Source organism: Lampetra fluviatilis, chromosome 8 (assembly GCF_964198595.1).
Source record: "Lampetra fluviatilis chromosome 8, kcLamFluv1.1, whole genome shotgun sequence".
NCBI classification, from domain to species: domain Eukaryota; kingdom Metazoa; phylum Chordata; class Hyperoartia; order Petromyzontiformes; family Petromyzontidae; genus Lampetra; species Lampetra fluviatilis.
Genome location: NC_136282.1, coordinates 6,538,096 through 6,557,854, shown reverse-complemented (window position 1 = coordinate 6,557,854; position 19,759 = coordinate 6,538,096). Strand labels below are relative to the sequence as shown.

The window sequence follows — 19,759 nt, the reverse complement described above, 5'->3', positions numbered from 1 at the left end:
CAACATAGACACACAGAGACCCAATGCCTCTGTGTCGTGGCCTCAAATAGAGAGGGGGGGGGGCAGAGAGAGAGCTGGGTCTGCGGGAGGAGAGACATTAGCATGTCAATGAGAGAGCTGTTTGGAAATCCACCCCGCAGCAGCAGGGGGAGAGAATAACCCAGCAGTCACGAAAGCTTCAAATCAAGTTTGAACCATTCCCAGTGTTTCGTGGAAACACAGCACCGTCTCTCACATCATGTCTCACAGCACCTGGTATTAATCACAGTTAGAGACAGATTATCGCTGCTGCTGCTGCTGCTGCAGGAACGTCTCACTATGGCCAATGATTGAAGTGTTACATTCTGTTCCTGTATGAGAAAGTCTGTTCATTGACAGTGAGGACAAAGGAATGGTGTGCTCTAATCAACGATAAACACCCAGAGTGTACTATTAACGACTGATGTGAAATGCACAAACTTTGTGCCTCTGGTTGAATTGAATGATGTTGTGTAGGGACACCCACCTACATCATAGCATGGTGCCTGTAGCAAGACACGTGACGAGTAGGGTGCCAACCTGTACAGTAATCTCTCATTTAACACGGTAGATGCGTTCCTGAAAGGTCCCGCGCGAAGCGAAAACCGTGCGATGCGCGAGGAGTTGCCGCGCTGAATGGCAGTTGCACTGTCACTTCAGCCTGCAGTCGCCCCGTGGCGTGACAAAGAACCGAGATGGGGGTACGCGGCCACGTACCGTATCACTCCGCGTACTCTACCGCACTGCTCGACCGCGGAGCTCGAGAAAGTAGTTAGTCGTCAACAAAAGGCGTCATGCGTTGCGCTGAAAAGCGTTCCTCGAATGGAAGCAGCGCGTTAAAATGGAAACGCGTTGTGTGAACACGCATTAAATCGAGGACTTGCCGCATGTGTACAATTTGAAAGGCATTTCCTAACTTGAGTCGGTATTCTTGAGGCAATCTTTCTCAAACAGCAAGAACTTGTCAAAGAAGTGACCAAACATCCCAAGCAGTACCCTCTCAAAAAGCCTTGACTCAACGAGGCATTCTTTCACGACTATTTATCCCGATCTTCCCCCCTGCCCCCATCTTCCTGCAAGCGTAGCTTTACAGATGTTAAAATGCACACCCGTCAACTTTCCTGATTTAAAAAAAAAATTGGGAAAATGAAACTACATCGCTAAACAGTCCATTATTACAGCATTGGAATCGACATCGCAGTCTTCTTATTGATTCTGTCTAAGATTTAGTGAAAGAGATGCCACGGAGCTGAATATCCGTCATATCATTTCGGCATCACCTCCAGGCTAATGCCACAACTGGTCCTTCTGCACACACACACACACGCCGCCATGGAGCGTCAAGCTAGCAGCGCTCCTGCAGCAGACGTTCCGAGTACGCTGACCTCCGCCGTCTGTCCTCTAGGCCGGCGCTCCGGTGGCTTGCGATGCAACCCGTGTTTTTCGCTTGCGGTGCCCACTCGACGCCGTGCTAACCCTCTGCTTTGCGCTCTGCCCTCTCTCCCCCTGCGGCCCCCGTGTGTCGGTCGGCCGCCTCCCCCTCAGACCACAGGCAATGTGTGGATGACTCACGAGGAGATAGAGACGCTGGCGGCGGCCGCACGAGCGGTCAGTGCTGCGCCGCCGCGTCCTCCTCCTCCTACCCTCGACCGCCACACGCTCCTCCTCCTTGACCACCCCCTCTACGAGGCAACTTGAGCTTTGCCCCTTTTCGCTCGACCGTCCCGTTCACCGTGGCCTTCTCTCTGGCGTGCGCTCGCGCGTGCTCGCCCAGTCGTATCCCGTTGCTCTCTCCCTCTTTGTCTTATCCACTCTGCTCGACTGCCGTTATCTTGTCTCGTTGTTTGCAACTCCCACACATTTTTCATTCCCACTTCTCGCCCATCTCGCTCTCTCTCTCTCTCCACTGCCCTCACCACTTCTTGTCCGTCTCCTGTCATCTCGTCACCTCCCACCACTATCCAGATTCTATTTGTTTTCACTTTCAGCCTTTTTACTTGCTTATGTTTTAAACTTCGTGGTTACATACAACGCTTTTATGTAGCACACGTTTTCCTTTCATTCCACTTTGTTTAGTTGAACGACTGCTTGGCGTGAGAATTTACCAGAGAAAGCGTTTTGTGCCTAATTCGATGCACCACTACTGCTGGCCTGCCTTGAAAAGTTATACTTGGTGGATTCCTCTGATCTCAGTAACTCACCGTGCCAAGGTGCCAGGCACTCAATCGCTCGTCACATTCTAACTTTCTAGAGCTCTTGCTTAAATCCGATTCTCGTTGGGTTCTCCTTCAAGCGGCTTGTACGCGCTTCGTTGCTCTGAACCTGACTTGGTAATCTCTGTGATATTTTCCTGCCGATTGTATTCACGATTGTCTCGGCCGCGATGTCGTGCGTCCGATTTTTAAACTGCATGCCCTCTAAAGCTGCCTTTGCCTGCTGCAATGGGGTCCCCCATGTGTTCGCAGGAGCACGCTGCCTGTGCCGTGCTCCGTGGTGCATGCTCTGTGTGTGCTGCACGAATGTTTTGTTTTACCAGTAAGCAGCATTGTGTTGAGTGAAATGTGTTTAAACACAAGCGTGTTTTCCGTTATACTTTAAAGGCATATTTTCCTCTCTCCCACACCGATTAGGAATTTTGTATCACACACCTTTGGGGGAACAAGCAAACATTTTCAAATATCTGTGCATAGCAAATGCTGCACTTAAAAGTCCAACGTTCTAAACAATGTAGAATAAAAACGTCCAATGTCCTTAAAGCATCGTCATGCTGAGGCTGTGTTGCCAGGGTATTAATCATTTCAATTTTCCCGCTGAAACGTTAAAATAATGAAACCATCAATAGTTTAGAATGTTCAGCTCAATCGATTGCATTCACGTCCTCTGGTTAGTTATCCCACACAAGTAAATGGACATTTTACTCCCCCCACCGGGTTCCGATCTCACAGTGTGGCAGTAGAAACAATAGAAACAATGGGGCAAGTTATAAGAATAGGTTTTACCCTTTCTGGCAATAAATCACGTGTTAAGATGTCATATTTTGATATTGGCAAGGGAGGTTCCAAAATTGGAGAGGTTTCTTTGAAAAAACTCCACCACCTTACTCCCCCCTGCAGTGTAAACGGGTTCACCACAGATAGTCGATTGAGAGGTGATGCGAGGTGGGGTAAAGTGTGAGTACTCTCGCCTCTTTCAAGAATTGGATGCCTTTGCCAAGTTACCCTCCGGCGGGACCCTCTCGTGCTCCCACTGGAGGAAGCGATTCTGCCAGCAGTGAAATAAACAAATATTGACACCATTGGAACCTCATTTGCCAGTAGCAACATAAGATAATTGTTTCTTTTACCCTTTTATCTGGTAACAAAACTGACACAATTTTTACAAGGAGTCATGTTTGCATAGACCACAATACCTGCAGTCGGAATGCAAAAAAAAATGAGGTTCCAATGGTGTAAATGCTTACCCCGAGCTCTCATACTCTAATGGTGCATTGTCATTGAGTTGTGCGCCTTTTGGCGTCATCTGGTCCAACACCATGTGAGACTAGGCTCTAAAGAAAGCTGTCTCGGGTGTGGACCAATCAATTTCAAGGACAGTGCATACATTATCAGAGTTATGTTTTTTGTTTGCATTCCAACTACAGGTATTGTGATCTATGCAAACATGACTCCTTGTAAAAAAGGTGTCAGTTTTTTTGCCAGATAAAAGGGTAAAAAAACAATTATTATAAATAAATATTGTTTTTTATTTCTGTCTACCATTCATAAAAAAACACATAGATGAGTGCATCATGCATGAAAACATTACACAAAGGCACCTGGAAAGAAAAGAACATAGATTTTATATATATATCTTTTTTTTTACAAATCCTACGGGAATTTCAAAATCTAATTTGTGAAATATTCAAATAGGATATTGATGTTGACTGTAGTCTGGCCAATATTCATTGCAGATGGAAATGGTGCCAAGACTTGTGTGTGAGCCCTACCATTTTAAGCATCCAATCAATCGCTCTAAGCCATAAACAGTGAGATGTAGTTCAATTGCAGCTTTGAAAGGGAGAGATGATTTCGAGGCAATGTACCAAGAAATGTGCAGTCATAAAAACCCACATTTCTCCACATTATTTTGCCCATAGTTATTTTTCTTGCTCCGACACAAAAACGGCAACTTTGTTTTCTTCATACCAGATTCGTTTTGACGTTATTTTGTACGAACATTGTATCTGAATATACTGTTTTCCATCTGATCATTATTCAGTGCTGGTGGTCGAACCAATTAAGCGGGGAAAATGATGTGTCCTCCCTAAGGATAAGGGAATTTAACTTTTGTGTTATTCTCATATATATATAAATAAAGCCCTTTACCGAAACACTCTTAAACCTCCTTTGCAAGAACATCTTCCTCTAAGAATTTGCAAATGAATCTTACATGGTCCTGATGGAATTACAGTATTTATATTCACAGCCCTTTAGGAAGATTACATGATTTGTTTCAATTCCACAATTTATTTTTTACCTATAGGACGTGCTATACCATTCCATGCTCTGTAAAATGAATCAATGCCGTAATTATAATATATATAATCAAATATGCTCAAAATGTCACCCCCAATATATTGCTATAAAAATATTTATTTTTAAATTACGATGCTATTTAAATAAAAACAACAATTTGCTCAACCTTGGCCACAACATGTGGACTTGTCTTCATATAACAATGCATAGATTTCTGTTCATATGATTGTAGTTTTGGTTGTACTTTATTAATCCCTCATCTCTGCCAATACATACAATGAAACAAGAAAAGGTAAAAAAAGAAAAAAACACAGAGCCATGTAATACAATATACCATTATACATTATTGTTAAATATAAATAAGAAGTCAATCCTATGTGTTAGTGCATTTTTTCATATTTTAGGCAGGAAATTCGTTTTCAAAATTATATTCTTTTTTCTGGGGGGGGACCCCAGACCCCCTGGAAGATTTGGTCCCCCCCAATGTTGACTCCATGGCTACGGCCTTGCAAGGAATACGTACGCTTAAAGGTCGGCGATGGATATTAACGCAGACTGAGTTAACAATCGGTGCCGGCATCGGTTTCTTTCATGAAACAACAACAGTCAACTTTCAAATGTCAACTTTTATACTTTTCCCACGAGATTCAAATGCTCATGTGAATTGCAGGCCTCTGCTGCTGCTTTATCGCAAAAACTCTTATAAGAGGCCAATAGTTGCAGTGTTTTGTGTTTGATTGTATCAGGCTGCAGCATTTGGCATGAACTGAGATGGCATTAGAACCACGTAATTTTGCTGTTGCACATGCGTTCTTCAATGAGTGCGTGCATTTATCTAAAGTATTAAAATACAGTCATTTGGCGTGACAAATACTAACCACAGCAATGTTATTTGTAAGTGTTATTTGTCTATAAGCTATCTTATCCTTCCTAGTATATTTAAATTTCATAAAGCCAAGTATAGCTATTAATTAAAAGGTTAATTTTGTGCCCTGAAAACTAATTTGAGATAGCAATTGTCAAGTTATGTAAGGCTCCTTTATAGAGAGTTGTACTGACTGTAGTCATAAAACTCCGCGATTATGTGCGTGCGTCTAGAATTAAGCTGGACTGACCAATTCCTCTGATCTAATTTAAACACCTGTTCATGGTGCCAATTTATTTTGTGATAATATCACGTGTCACTGAAATCTTGCTCTGAGTTTCAGAATTCATTTGCGATGTTGTCGTCTTGCAGAGCCACACAAGATCTCGCTTGAAAATGCATGACACTGGTGCCTTGTGCACTCAAATGGTCTGCCTAACAGTGGATGTAATGAGCATGCGTTGATTGTATTTCATCCGCTGCTAGGCGAAAGGGTTTAACGAGCGGCATGCCAATTCCTAAACGACCGTATATGCGCTTCTTGGCTGGCTGTGTGAGGGTTGCCACCCCATCATGGTTTTCCCAGGATTGTCCTCGGTTTGAGGTAGCTTTCCTAAGAAATCTTACGTAACAATACACAACTCCAGTCAGTGCATATGAATGCAGTACTCCCCTATTCCGATATTGTGGGATATTCTTCTTTCCATGATACGCCCTGGTTTGTTTTGTACCTCGGAGGTGGCAACCCCCCAACTCCGTGTGTTTTCAAATGAGCTCTTCGACTTTGGCAACTGTGAGTGACCAGCTTCTGCCTTCCAGCCCTCTCACGCCTTTCTGTCGCTCTTCCCTGCCCGCACTAATCGCTGCCTCGGTAATGTCAGGAGGATGAGGAGGGCAGCTGGGCACAGGTAGGCTCACTTTAACGCACACATCGTATGTATGTGTGTTGAACTTCTTTCGCGCCGTACGTAGCACACCGCGCTCATCAAAGTGAACGTTTCCTTCGTGAGGCCAGGCTGTGTGGGCCTGTCCTCCGTGGTCAAATGCACAGTGCTTGGAGGTGTGTACTCGGCAGGAATTTGGGTAGGCTGCTTTGAAAGTAGTCGTCCGAATTGCCTTTGAAGGTAATGCAGAACTTGCCGAGACGGTTTAATAATGGAAATTTTCTATAACGTTTGAACATTTGGTGATCCAATTAAAACATTCTTAAGGGGTAGTTAATTAATTTGTCCCACTGCAATGTTTCAGCACCTTCACGCTAAGGACTTGGTGGAATGGGGCCCACCAGCAATCAACACAATTGCTTTGAAAGATTGTGTTTTAAGATTAGAGTATATCAATGATTAAAAAAATGTAAGCGCCATTTAAAAGAGAATAACCTTATGCCGGTTTAGAATTTTTAGTGTAAATTCCACTACCACAAGATGTGTGGTTATTTCCACCTGCAAGCACTGTTCGCTAAGTGCTGTGAACGAGGACTTTAACATTCCTAGATGTTTTACATTTTATTTGAGTTTCCATGTCAGATTCTTTTTATTATTATTTTTTGTTGTGAAGAATCACTGCCAAGAAGCGCATTTGTGTATTGCTTTTAAAGTTTCAGGAGGAATGCCTGTGTAGTACCGTCGAATACAGGTCGACACCCGGGGTTGAGGCACACTGAGGTTTATTACAGCAAACGTTGTGACATACACACTTGAGGGGGTATTGGCCCCCTCACCCGTCTATCTGAGGACACACCTCCTAGCTAACCCTAGCCTGCCTCAGAGTCCTCCTCTCGTGGACTAGGGGAGGCTATCTTGGCCCGACACTGGTCAGTCGGGCCCGGTACTCAGAGTCCAGACCAACACTGGCTCTGGCTCTGGCACCACGCCACTGGCTCGAGCCTGCGCGGTCCTGACAAGGACGGCGTACCAGGGGGAGACCAGGGCTCTATCTCGGACGTCTTCCATCTTCTCTTCTTAGCTAACCCCAACTCTCTCTAGCCCCCCGATACATTCCCCTTTTATACATCCCCCTCCCTGAGGGGTGGGGCCCCGGGGGATCGTAACGTCCGAAGCGCGGACGTCGTAGAGGGCACCTGCCCGTGCACTGACGTAGCCCCGCCCACTGTGCTAGTTTCCCGTAGGATCCCATACATATCAGCTCGACACATATTTCCTCCGTAAGACCCCTACACCTGCATGAATACACATGTGGTATAACACGTAGGCTTTCGCGACCAATGTCATCTATAATAGAGGTTTTTGGGGATAGATCGCGTAAATATATGCATTCTCTCTTGTATTATGAAAACAATTATGTAATGTTCAATCTTGTTTGACCTCGTACCATGAAACGTAAATTAATATCAGGTCTTGAAAATAAAATCTAGAAATACTATTTGAAAACAAAAAGTGTATTTTTTAAATAAATCATAGGGCCTGACATTATACTGTAGTTTAAAAAAGAAATTACAATGAATTGTTGCAAAAGGTTCCTAAAATGTACATTCATGCTCTTACAAATATGCATATGATTACGTGCATATTGGTTTGGGCACTCGAGTTTCCGTTGTAGTTGAAAAAATAAATCTGCTTCGACTGGTAACCAGAGGCAGGTAATAGCAATTACACGGTGATGCTGCGTTGGTATTGGGTGCACAACCACCATTTAGAACAACAACAACAAAAACTCAAACGCAAGCGTCAAACAAGAGGATTTCTCCACTACTCTGGCTGTCGCCTGATGATGCTGGCTGTTTTAATTGCCGGCGAAACGTCGCGGTACTCGAATTGTAAATATTGTGGGTTTACTCTGCAACATGTCCATGTGCTGTACTAGTAACGAATTGGCATGTTTTGTCTACGTGACAAACCCTACTAATTGGCTGTGTTGGGTGGTGGCGGGTTTAACAACACATTTATATTTACAAAAAACTAACCCAAAAACCTATATATTGGTCAGTAACACTCTGCCCCTAAAAGATCAAATATATAAACGGGCAACGATTTGGGCAATGGCTCTTATTCATAGCACGTGAAATGTGCAGTTGCTTGAAACGTCGCCAAATTCATATATATTTCATTTTAAGACACTGCTTTTGGTTTTAATTGTTTTTGTTATTCGGCAAGATCCCGGTACAGAATGCGAGCAATGAAAAGGGAAGGGGGGGGCACAGAAATTTCCGCGGGCAGAATCCCCCAACGCAGAGCTCACGTGTTGGCGTGGGAAAGGGAGAGAAATGGGCTCACCTTGCCCGACTTGCGTAGGTCACTGAGAGCGGTGGTGACGCGGACTCATTTTAAGACACCGTTATTGACGAAGATGGTCGGAAGTAATTTTTTTTCTCGGGTTTTTTTTTCTTTTCCCCGGTTAGCGATGGTCCCGTTTGTGTTTGCTAAAGAGTTGTGGTGCGCGCGCACACGTGCATTCATGTCACTGTGGAGCTGTAACTCCCAGAGCGCCGGTGTGTAATATTATATGCATTGACAATCGAGCCTGGAACCAAAAAAAATACCTTCAGGGCCAATTAATTACGTTACACGTGACCAAAAAAAAAACCAATTGCTTTCAACTTGTCATTGTGGTTTTAGAGTTGAGACTCTAAAATGAATGCGCATCTTGTTAGACTGGGAAATAATTTTGCATTTAAAATTTCCAAAGCGCAATCACCGCTTTCAATTCAGAAATGGTGTTGGTTTTCTAGTTTATTTCCCACCGTGCTTTATTGCATTAATAAATTGTGCCCCAAACTTTTTAGACTTGTCAACAGCAGACCTGGTTATTGTGGGGAGCGCTGCGCATGCATGACGCAAACAATTTTAAATTACATTAGCATCTTAATGAGATGAGGACATGATGAACCTCCCTAATAAATAGGCTTTCTCGAAGATGTGTGTGTGTTTGTGTGTATATATTTATTATTTACATCCAGGTTATTGCTTTATCTTGCCGCTATAGGAATGAGGAGCCAACTACATGTGAAAGTATTTACGATATTTATGCAGGCATTTAAACGATGTCTACATGTTTTAATTTTGGAAAAGAAATGAAGGATGGGTTTAATGGTGTGTGTGTGTGCGCGTGCATGTGTGTACGTGTGTGCTTGTGTACGTGTGCGTGTTGCTTCTCTGTACATTTCAACGCTTCCTGTTGCTCTGCTTTCTCAACTCGACACGTGTGACATCGCTTGTGCACGTGCGGCTGCGTGTCTTGGCGCATGCCCATCCACGTCTGTCCCCTGCCACCTCTGCGCCTGCACGTGCTGTGTGTGTCGTGCGTACTTGTTTCGCTCGGTGCGTGCTTGCGTGCTGGCATGCCTCTTCGCCCAGACGCTGGCGTACGGAGACATGAACCACGAGTGGATCGGCAACGAGTGGCTGCCCAGCCTGGGCCTGCCGCAGTACCGCAGCTACTTCATGGAGTGCCTGGTGGACGCCCGCATGCTCGACCACCTCACCAAGAAGGACCTGCGGGGCCAGCTCAAGATGGTCGACAGCTTCCACCGGTGAGCGAGAGACCATGGGACGGGCAAGGCACTCGCCTGCCTTGCCTCGCGCTCTAAAGCGGCTGGATATCTGAAGAGTCGGCAGCACCCGCCTTGAGCCAGTTGATGCAAATCTGGCGACAGCTGTCCAGGCATTAACGATGTTCACTGTCCGCCATAAAGGCAGGCCTAAGTGTCTCCCTGCTCAAGCGAGCAATGGGGCGATGCTCGTCTCGTCTCCTGTGTGTCGGTATTCACGTTTGTGCTGTATAGCTGTCCGGTGTATCCTCGTTTGTCTGCCGTGTGTTGCTCGAAAAACTCTGAGGTTTTACTCCTGCAGAAGCTCCCAGCACCGTGGCATAACCCGGAAACGCCACGGAGAGTGACGCTCATCTCAGTTTCGGTGGTCCTGAGCCAGTCGTGGATATTTCACATTCTCATGGCGGGAGCCGGTCTCTTTACAGTCCGGACCACCACCGTTGAATTCCCACAAAGTGGTGCTCATTTTTCCTCTACAAAGTGGACATTGACATGGATTTGTCATTGTGCGTGACTGTCGTCACCCTGAGAGCGAAATACCCTCAATAATTATTTTGTTAATTCACTGCTTTATCAACCCACCAACCTTGAATTGTATTTCTTGCCATGTCATTACGGGGAGTGATAACCTAAACAGGTCCTGGCCCAATTCCTGCGCTTCAACTTGCACTGACCAGTGCGGTGAAGTATGGTCAAACAACCCCAACAACCGACACGGCATGGGGAGGCCTTCTTCCCACAGATTGATAAAGGGCTAAAACATATTTTACCTTAATTCTTAACATGTAATACACTTTCAGTAGCAGCCCATGAACAAATGTGTGTTAACAACAGGTGGCAACATATATCGCCTTCATATGCATCACATTATCTGATGTTTGTTAAGTTGATGGAAGTTTATAGTGAGCAGAATGAAGGCCCCTTCTTCACTGATCGACTGTCGGTTCACACCAGAGTACACACGTGTCAACTCATTGTCAATTTACAATGGAGTACACACATGTCAATCCAGTGTCAATTCGCAATGGAGTACACACATGTCAATCCAGTGTCAATTAACAATGGAGTACACACATGTCAATCCAGTGTCAATTAACAATGGAGTACGCACATGTCAATCCAGTGTCAATTAACAATGGAGTACACACATGTCAATCCAGTGTCAATTAACAATGGAGTACACACATGTCAATCCAGTGTCAATTAACAATGGAGTACACACATGTCAATCCAGTGTCAATTAACAATGGAGTACGCACATGTCAATCCAGTGTCAATTCGCAATGGACTATACACGTGTCAACTCAGTGTCAATTAACAATGGAGTGCACATGTCAACTCAGTGTCAATTCGCACCGGAGTGCGCATGTGTTTGCTCGCATCGCTGGTAATCGCATGGATGCTAAATCACAGTGCAGCTGCGTGAGATTTTAGTTGCCCCTCTCCATGGGGGAATAAAAGGTCCCTTTTGTAAACACAGTGGATGTCAAAGGTAACGAAGATAAAGCTGCAGCCCTGCCACTGCTTGCTCTCACGTCACTTCTGGCGGAAGGTCCAGCAATAGGAGGAGCACAGTAGAGCCCCCTGCAGGGTACTTTGGCCTACTTTTTCCACGTTGGCCAAACGACTTCGAAGAGGTGTAACCCCCACCATGTGCGACCTGCTGGTCCAGTCAAATAACTGTGGTGATAAATTTCGATTTAAAGCTTTCGTGACTGCAGGGATTCATATTCTTGGTTCTTTCGGTAAAGTCACTTAAAAGGGAGATAATACAATTATGCATTTATTATTATTTTATTATTTCCCTTCTACGTGATTTTACCGAAAGAACTGTGGTGTTCACAACTTGTACTGCTGAGCAGACAGAGGCAGGGTGACTTAAGGAACTTGGATCATTGTTTCAACTCCCGTTCTGGCAGATTAAACTGGTGACCTCTGGATTGCAAGTCCAGTGTGCTCACCATGAGAGCATTCCTACATTGAGTGGGTGATTGAATGTGATGGTGAATGAGTGAATGATTAAGATGAGTGAGCGAGCAAGTTCAAGTTTTCAGTAGATTTTTTTTGTTTACCAGGTGATAACTCTAGAGAACAACAGGATAGTCTCATTATAAGATTGACCTTGGTGATGATCGAGTTGGTTGGGTGATTGGGTGAATGAGGGAGTAAATGGGGTGTGTGCTTGCTTACAGATGCATTTGCATACAATAATACTAATAATATGTAGGATACAATTTTTTCCCTGAATTGGCATTGCGGTGTACATTTGCCAAGTTTGCGTTCACAAACGCAGGTTTATGACGCTTGTGCCGAAAGGGACTCTGTCCAAAAACATTACTCTTATGAGAGGGCCCAGTTCCGAGTGGCCACAAACTCCTGCCCGCTGCTTAGCAGCAATTAGAATGCATCTCGCGGTGAATTATTAATTTACATCTCACCTTTCTTCCCACCGATGCATCTCGTTAATTCATCCCCAGGGCACAATTTCCATTGAGTTTCCATGGGCTAACTGAGCACATAAAGGAAATTCTGATGAAGGTGATAATTTTAGAGGGGCGGGGGGGGGGGTGTGTGTAAGGGAGGAGGGGGAGAGAACGTAATTACCGACGAAGCTCCCCTCCTCGGCGTTCCCAGCCATTTTCAAACACCGGGGCACTCGAAACAATTAATGCTCACCTTTCACACGCATCGAGACAACTCTTTGTGCCGTTGAACACTGGCGAAGGGCCCCTTTCACACCGTCATCTGCTCACCGTCTTAAATTATAATTATTTAATAAATCATTATTTGTTAAGCACAGGTCTACAGGCTCCCTGCATCCGTGAACTTGGGTGGAAAATTACCATGGTGTAGAATTCCAAAGTGTGAAGCGATGCATGGGGGAAAAGCAGAGAAAGAGGCTTGTTTTGACCTTCGATGTTGGTAGTGGTGGTGGAACACAGGTGGTGCATCGACCAGTCATCTCAGTCAGTCGACCCATGGAACCTGGGTCTGCCACGTGCCCTGCCACCGGGCATTCAACACTTCACATGGCCTCAACGTGCACATCGCCTGGCACAAGCGCCGTGGGTGACATTACCGCCACTTAGTGGCGAATGGCGGTCGTTGTTGTTGTTGGTGGTGGAACACATGGTAGATGAGCCAGCTTTGAAAGTCTGGTGAACAGAGTCCATCACCTGGGTGGAGAAATGAACGAGTGAAGTTCACGAGAATGACAATCATGTTAATAGCTCGAGAAGAGTGGTATGAAGGTGGGTTGTGATCTCTCGCATGTGCATAGCATGCGAGCGGACAGTGTATACCCGTTGCAACGAGTGTGTGGAAATTAATGATTTCTTAAACCAGGAACGATGCAAGAAGATACAGGAGCGCGTAGACTTAATTTCAATTGCGCAACTAAGCCAGCCACGTGAGTTTTGTTAACATTGTGGTCCCATAGGTTCCTTGAGAGTAAATACATCATAGCTTATGTTATAGCCTGGACCCAAGATATTTCGTTTACGTGCAAAGTGAATAGCACATTTGCGCGCAATAAAACTGTGCCGTAAAAAAAAGTTTGCATTGGAATAGTCTCAGCCTTTTAATGCATAATACATGCGCACGGCGCAGCGTTTGTTTTAGCCTTGTGCAGAGGTCATGTTTTTAGTTTTAAATAATCTTGTGCACATATCTAGCTTTTACTGCACAGTAGACTGTCCTGAGAATTTATGAATTTGAAATTTGGAAAACATTACACATGTTACGTAGCATATATGTTTTTACAAAATAAGGACATGTAAGACAAACCGTTTGTCCCACGTAAATGGAAGTAAAAGCCTGCTAAAATTGCACACAACTTGCAGCATTGAGTGGCACAGTGGTAATACTTGTACCTCACAGCAACAAGGCCCTGAGTTCGGCTCCCGACTAGGGCGCCTTTCTGAGTGGAGTTTGATTGTTCTCCCCTTGTTCCGCATGAGTTTCCTCCAAGTTTTCGGTTTTCAGAATCAGAATCTTTATCTATCCTCTCATTGGAGAAATCCGATGAGCTTATAAAACTCTGTTTCACAGATGTCCAGCAGAGGCGGGTCAGAAAATTGAAACAAATAGTAAAAAACACGATATGAGTGCAAAGTATAGGAAAGGTAAGCAAATCACTAAAAACAAATAAACAAAAATTATTATATTTTAGTAGGTAAAACCCACTTAGCTGTTATTTCTCTTTCAGTCGGGACCTGGCCACAATGAATCGCTCAATGAAGTGGCTTATCATCGGTTGGAAATTTATAATTCTTGGAATTTCTCTCACTTAATACAGCTATCGTGCTGTGACGGTTCCACCTGAATACGGAAGCTTGTGTTGCCTCCGAAACGTCGTGATTTTTATTTTTATTTTACTTTTATTAACTTTAATTTTTTACCTACGTGACTTTACCGAAAAAACCTAAGAATATGAATCCTTGCAGTCACGAAAGCTTCAAATCTAGAATTATAATGGGAGTCGCGCCAACTAAAATAAAATATAATAACTCGTATTGGCCAAACGTCGGACTGCTGAAAATATACCTTCAAATGACTCAATTGGGTTCACACAAAGCAGCAACATCACCCCCAATGTGAGAACTTGGTAAGACCCTCTTGGAAAAGTCTTGAGACTCGGTGAGGCTCTTCTGGGGTAAACAAGCGTAACAATAACACGAAAAAAATAATCTCGCTCTTACATTCCGAGGAACTGCCAGGCAATTGTCGTTGATTTTCAATAGAATGTTACTTTTTTGCCTTAGTAAAAAGTGGTTACATTCAGACCAAAGCAATAGGGCCTGTGTGTTTTTAATCAAATAATAATAATAGGACTGTTTTTCAACTGCCGCTATTTTTTCTTAATGTGCACATCTCAGGAGGAATATATCCGAGTTGCACATTTTTTGGCGGAAATGTTTTGAAATTATTTCAGCACACTGTACATCATTGTCGGGTGTGATTTAAAATATATGTGTTAATTTTATTTGCGTGTGTTACTGTGTGTGGGTGCATATGGCCTTGATTTTAAATGCACATTTGAATGCAGTTTATGCTGGGGAAAATTAATAATTCACCAAACGACAGCTTCTAGGCATGTGCAATATTCATGTGCATAGGGCAATTAAGATTTTCCTCCGCCTTGAGTGAATCACTTTATAATGATTATATACATATGTTCAGGCTATAGTACAATGTAATTCTATTAAAAGTATATTCATATTTAAACATTTAATATTTTTTAGTGTATTCATATTTTTAAAAAGCACAAGACAGAGGCTATAATTACTTGTATTTAATAGATAGGATCCTTGCCAATAAACATCAAACACTTCACCAGAGTTGGTTTAAGCATAGCAATGCTATTGAAAAAATATAACTCCCAGAAGGCCATGGGGGCTGATATGGGTTGTGTAAAAATACTTTTTTTAATGTATTTGGAGGGACAGATTTGGGAGGAGGCGTATTGTCTGCTTATTTATTTCATTCTAGGCAGGATTGCTGAAGAACAAAGAGCGATGTAACGGCAGTAGTGCAAGTGTCATGACGACTTCCACGCACTTGTCTTGAGATGGTTTCTTTATTTAAGGAGCCACGTGCTCACACTCGAACAGGCGGAGACCCCCACTGCTACAGCCCCGAGTCTCCCGCACATCTCCCTTATATACGGTCCGAGGCCACGCCCCCATTCCCGAACCTTCTCACTGGTTCTAGACCGCTCACTCTACCAGCAGACTCCACCATCCTCTTCTGTTACCTGGCTTCGTTTCTATTCTCGATCATTCCCGTAGCCACCAGTCCATTCGTACTGCAGGCTGACTCCCCTGCCATTACCTCCCGTCGCCACTAGTCCATTCGTACTGCAGGCTGACTCCCCTGTCATTACCTCCTGTGGCCACTAGTCCATTCGTACTGCAGGCTGACTCCCCTGTCATTACCTCCCGTCGCCACTAGTCCATTCGTACTGCAGGCTGACTCCCCTGTCATTACCTCCTGTGGCCACTAGTCCATTCGTACTGCAGGCTGACTCCCCTGTCATTACCTCCCGTCGCCACTAGTCCATTCGTACTGCAGGCTGACTCCCCTGTCATTACCTCCTGTGGCCACTAGTCCATTCGTACTGCAGGCTGACTCCCCTGCCATTACCTACCGTAGCTACCAGTCCATTCGTACTGCAGGCTGACTCCCCTGTCATTACCTCCTGTGGCCACTAGTCCATTCGTACTGCAGGCTGACTCCCCTGCCATTACCTCCCGTGGCCACTAGTCCATTCGTACTGCAGGCTGACTCCCCTGCCATTACCTCCCGTGGCCACTAGTCCATTCGTACTGCAGGCCGACTCCCCTGTCATTACCTCCTGTGGCCACTAGTCCACTCACACCGTAGGTTGACTCTACTGTCATTACACAAGGACAAAGATGAGACGGTGCATTGGTTAAGCTGTGATCCAGGCAGTGTTTTTATCTCCATGCATTGGGCTGGCTTTAGACTTGCCCTTTGATTAATACGTAAAAATAACATGTAATATTCTGTTAAATGTGACCTATTTTACCACGTTCGTGTCATGCCCTAAATGAAACGCATGTGTCTTTAAAGCTAAATATTTTATAGTATATTCAACTAATTAATTAATGGATTTATATTGACGGTTGAAACTAAATGTATCACTCCATAATGTATTATGGGCATCGTATAACAAGTTTGGTCCTTGCTGTAGTATTGGGGAATGTCCACTTTGGCTCAGGGCTGCAAGTGTAGATGACCACTGACCACCCAGTGCCCATATAAGCATGTCTGACGTCTTAAACTTCACCAAAAAACAAACAAAAAAGACATAACGAAATTGGATTTCATAAAATGTATGTGTACATATGCTCACATGTGTGTGTATGCGCACACGCACACCACACACACGCACACTCCCCATACAGGACAAGTCTGCAGTACGGCATCATGTGCCTCAAGAGATTAAATTACGACCGGAAAGATCTGGAAAGGAAACGGGAAGAGAGTCAACACGAGATGAAAGGTGAGCCTTCCTTGCTCATCACGCATCGTTTGTCCAAAGCAATTTGCCTGATTCTCCCTATTTTTTTTGCAGACATTTTTAAAGTAACGAGATGCAGGTCATTTTTCACGGGTTAATGAGCCGTGTACATTTCCCTTTTATCTGCGACCAATAGTCGCGATAGAATTTCAGGTATGCTCGGCAGTGCATATTGAGTGTTCACGACTACCCCATGCTATGATAAGCCACCAGGGTACACTAGCTTGCCTCACACAAGTGGACCCTAAACATGTGTGCAATGGTCTGTATTGACTGGCAATTAATCGAGCTATACTCTTAGGTTTTTTCGGTCAAGTCACGTAGGGAAAAAAAATAAACATAAATAATAAATAATAATATAAAAAATAGTAGAAATAAAATAATTAAAAAATTCCCTATTATTTTTTATTATTTCTTTTCATGATTTTTTTTTACCTACGTGACTTTACCGAAAAAACCTAAGAGTATGAATTCTTGCAGTCACGAAAGCTTCAAATCTAGAATCTCCAAAATCAATTAATCGAGCGTTTCGCTAAGTTTGGTGTGAAGAATGGTTGAATGGATTGATGCCCCAGCTTCAGCTTATGCTCGTGTGGATGTTTAGACTTACCCAACGACTCACTTGTCTTCCCATCTAAAGTAGCAAACAGCTCTGTGGAGTGATTCATGCAGCTCGTTTTGTGTGCCAGCTCAAACCTCTTGACCTGATTTTTAAAGACAGATTCAGGTGCCGCCCAGTCTGTGCCCAAGACCACGACACAAACTCTCTTCCCCAGTGGAACTACGTGCACTCATCATTTCACTGTTATGAGCAAGTAGCATTACTTATTAACATCATCGTACCATCATCATTTGTCACGTTTGAAAAATATGCTACCGAGATCTTGCGATGGATTTTTCAGTCTGGCTGGGCCTTTAATTTGCACTTCCCTCAACGTTAAGTTCGTCGTCCCTTGCGTTCAAACAACTGGGTTTAGAGTTTGTATATTTTTCGCAAGTTGTGTACGGGGAAGGGAAAAGGATGAAGGTTTTTTTTTTATGATGATGATGAAAAAAACTATGGAAGATTCTTTTCACTGCGTGGGCGATGTAAATTTCCAAATTCAGGTCACGGGCCGGGTCCTGGTGCATCCATTGCGCATCTGAGAACACAAGTGCCACCCTTCCATCGCCTGTGATGAAAGTTTTTTCAGGAGATGGAGAAGAGGTGACATCGTCCTGACAGCAAACACGTCAAAGTTTACGGCCGTGTTGCTTTCCCCTTACCCAGCGAGCGCCTATCCACTCACGCCCGCAGCTGTACGACTGCACCTAACCCAGCCCAGCATCAAAGCTTCCGAGTGTGTCATCAAAGGAAATGAGCACTGTTTTTTTGAAAGTGTGGGAGCGAAATTTGTGCATGCGCCGGGGATGCTGTTGAGATGAAAGCGACGTGTTGTTGGCTACGTTTATTGCTGCTGCGTTGTTTTTCTTACCAAAGCCGGGGACATTGCCATTGAAGATCACAAAAGCAAGTGGCCTCGTTGCAGAGAGCAGCAAAAGCTGCGCTCGAGCACATGCACACAGGGCTCCCAAGCTTTAGATGGAGAAAGCAAATGCTAATTGAGATCTCCCTAATAAGTTCACAAGCCGTTTGTGTTTGGAGACACCGTGTGTGCGTGCGTTTCACTGTTGTCACGCAGCTTGCTTCTGTTAGTTGTGGACGTGTGTCAATTCATCACGTGCCCTTTTTCTTTTGTTTTAATCCGATCAAAAAATGTTCATGAATGCCATGGTTTTCTATATGCCAGTAATTTGAACATCGGAATTTAATTCTAGATGCAATTGACACGTCTAGCACACAGAATACAATGTAAAGCGCTGCGAATGATTGGTTACAATGATTCACAAATTAACAGGGCATTTAATACCAAAACCAAATCAAATAAGAGCATTGAAACTGCCCAAGTAATTAAAACGATCAAAATACCGTACATTGCGGGAGTAACTGATAAACTAGCCAGATGTTTGCCAAACCAAAACACCCGAGTCAGATTTGGCACGGTACATAAAATACAGAATTTAATATCTGGTACAAAAGATGTATTACCGAAGCTATCAACAAAAGGTGTGTACAGAATTAACTGCACGTGTGGTAAATGTTATGTTGGGCAAACAGGACGAATGGTCAGCACGAGACTAAAAGAACATCAGAAAAATATAAAATTCTCCAAAATGCAACTGTCAGCAGTAGCAGAACACTCGTGCCAACAAGGGCACTCAATTTATTTTGATAATGTTGAAGTTTTGATAATGTTGAAGACTAATGAGAGAATCTTTCGAAATTGAAAGAAATCAAAATAACTTTAACCGTTCGGCTAGCTACCGTCATAGTGCTGCGTGGAAGCGAATCATCAACCAATACATTATTTAGATGCATGCCTACAAAGGACAGCGTACTTCAATAGGGATTACTGTTTGTAGGGCTATTTTAATAAACAAAATAGACAGCAAGGACAAGTTCAAAGGGCTCGCATAATGCACATGCATTATGTACGTTGCCTCAGTAATCCCCCTCCCACATTGTGCAAGAACGCAGAAGGGAGGTCAACACATCTGCGCCTCTATATAAGGAACGAAACAGGTGGACTTCTCCACGAATCTGGCTGTCGCCGCTGAAGCTAGTTGTAATTACTGGCGAAACGTCGAACTCAGATTGTAAATGTTGTGGCTTGGCTCTCCAACACACCGGTGTGCTGTACTAGTGACGAATTGGCATGGTCTAACTTGATTTGAAGCTTTTGTGACTGCAGGAATTACTCTCTGGCTCT

At 44.0% G+C, this 19,759-nt stretch overlaps 1 protein-coding gene across 14 annotated transcripts in view; it reads left to right on the top strand.

Annotated features, from left to right (window-relative positions):
- Positions 1 to 19,759, top strand: part of PPFIA2 (PPFI scaffold protein A2) — a 350,657-nt gene that overhangs the window by 310,351 nt on the left and 20,547 nt on the right. For 7 of the 14 annotated variants that reach the window (XM_078858941.1, XM_078858940.1, XM_078858938.1 and 4 more), the window contains 4 exons: positions 1,564 to 1,626; positions 6,279 to 6,306; positions 9,694 to 9,886; positions 16,834 to 16,931. In XM_078858941.1, coding sequence (XP_078715067.1) covers positions 1,564 to 1,626; positions 6,279 to 6,306; positions 9,694 to 9,886; positions 16,834 to 16,931 — 382 coding nt within the window. The remainder of the gene's footprint in view (positions 1 to 1,563; positions 1,627 to 6,278; positions 6,307 to 9,693; positions 9,887 to 16,833; positions 16,932 to 19,759) is intronic. The other 7 variants (XM_078858948.1, XM_078858947.1, XM_078858937.1 and 4 more) reach the window with 3 other exon arrangements.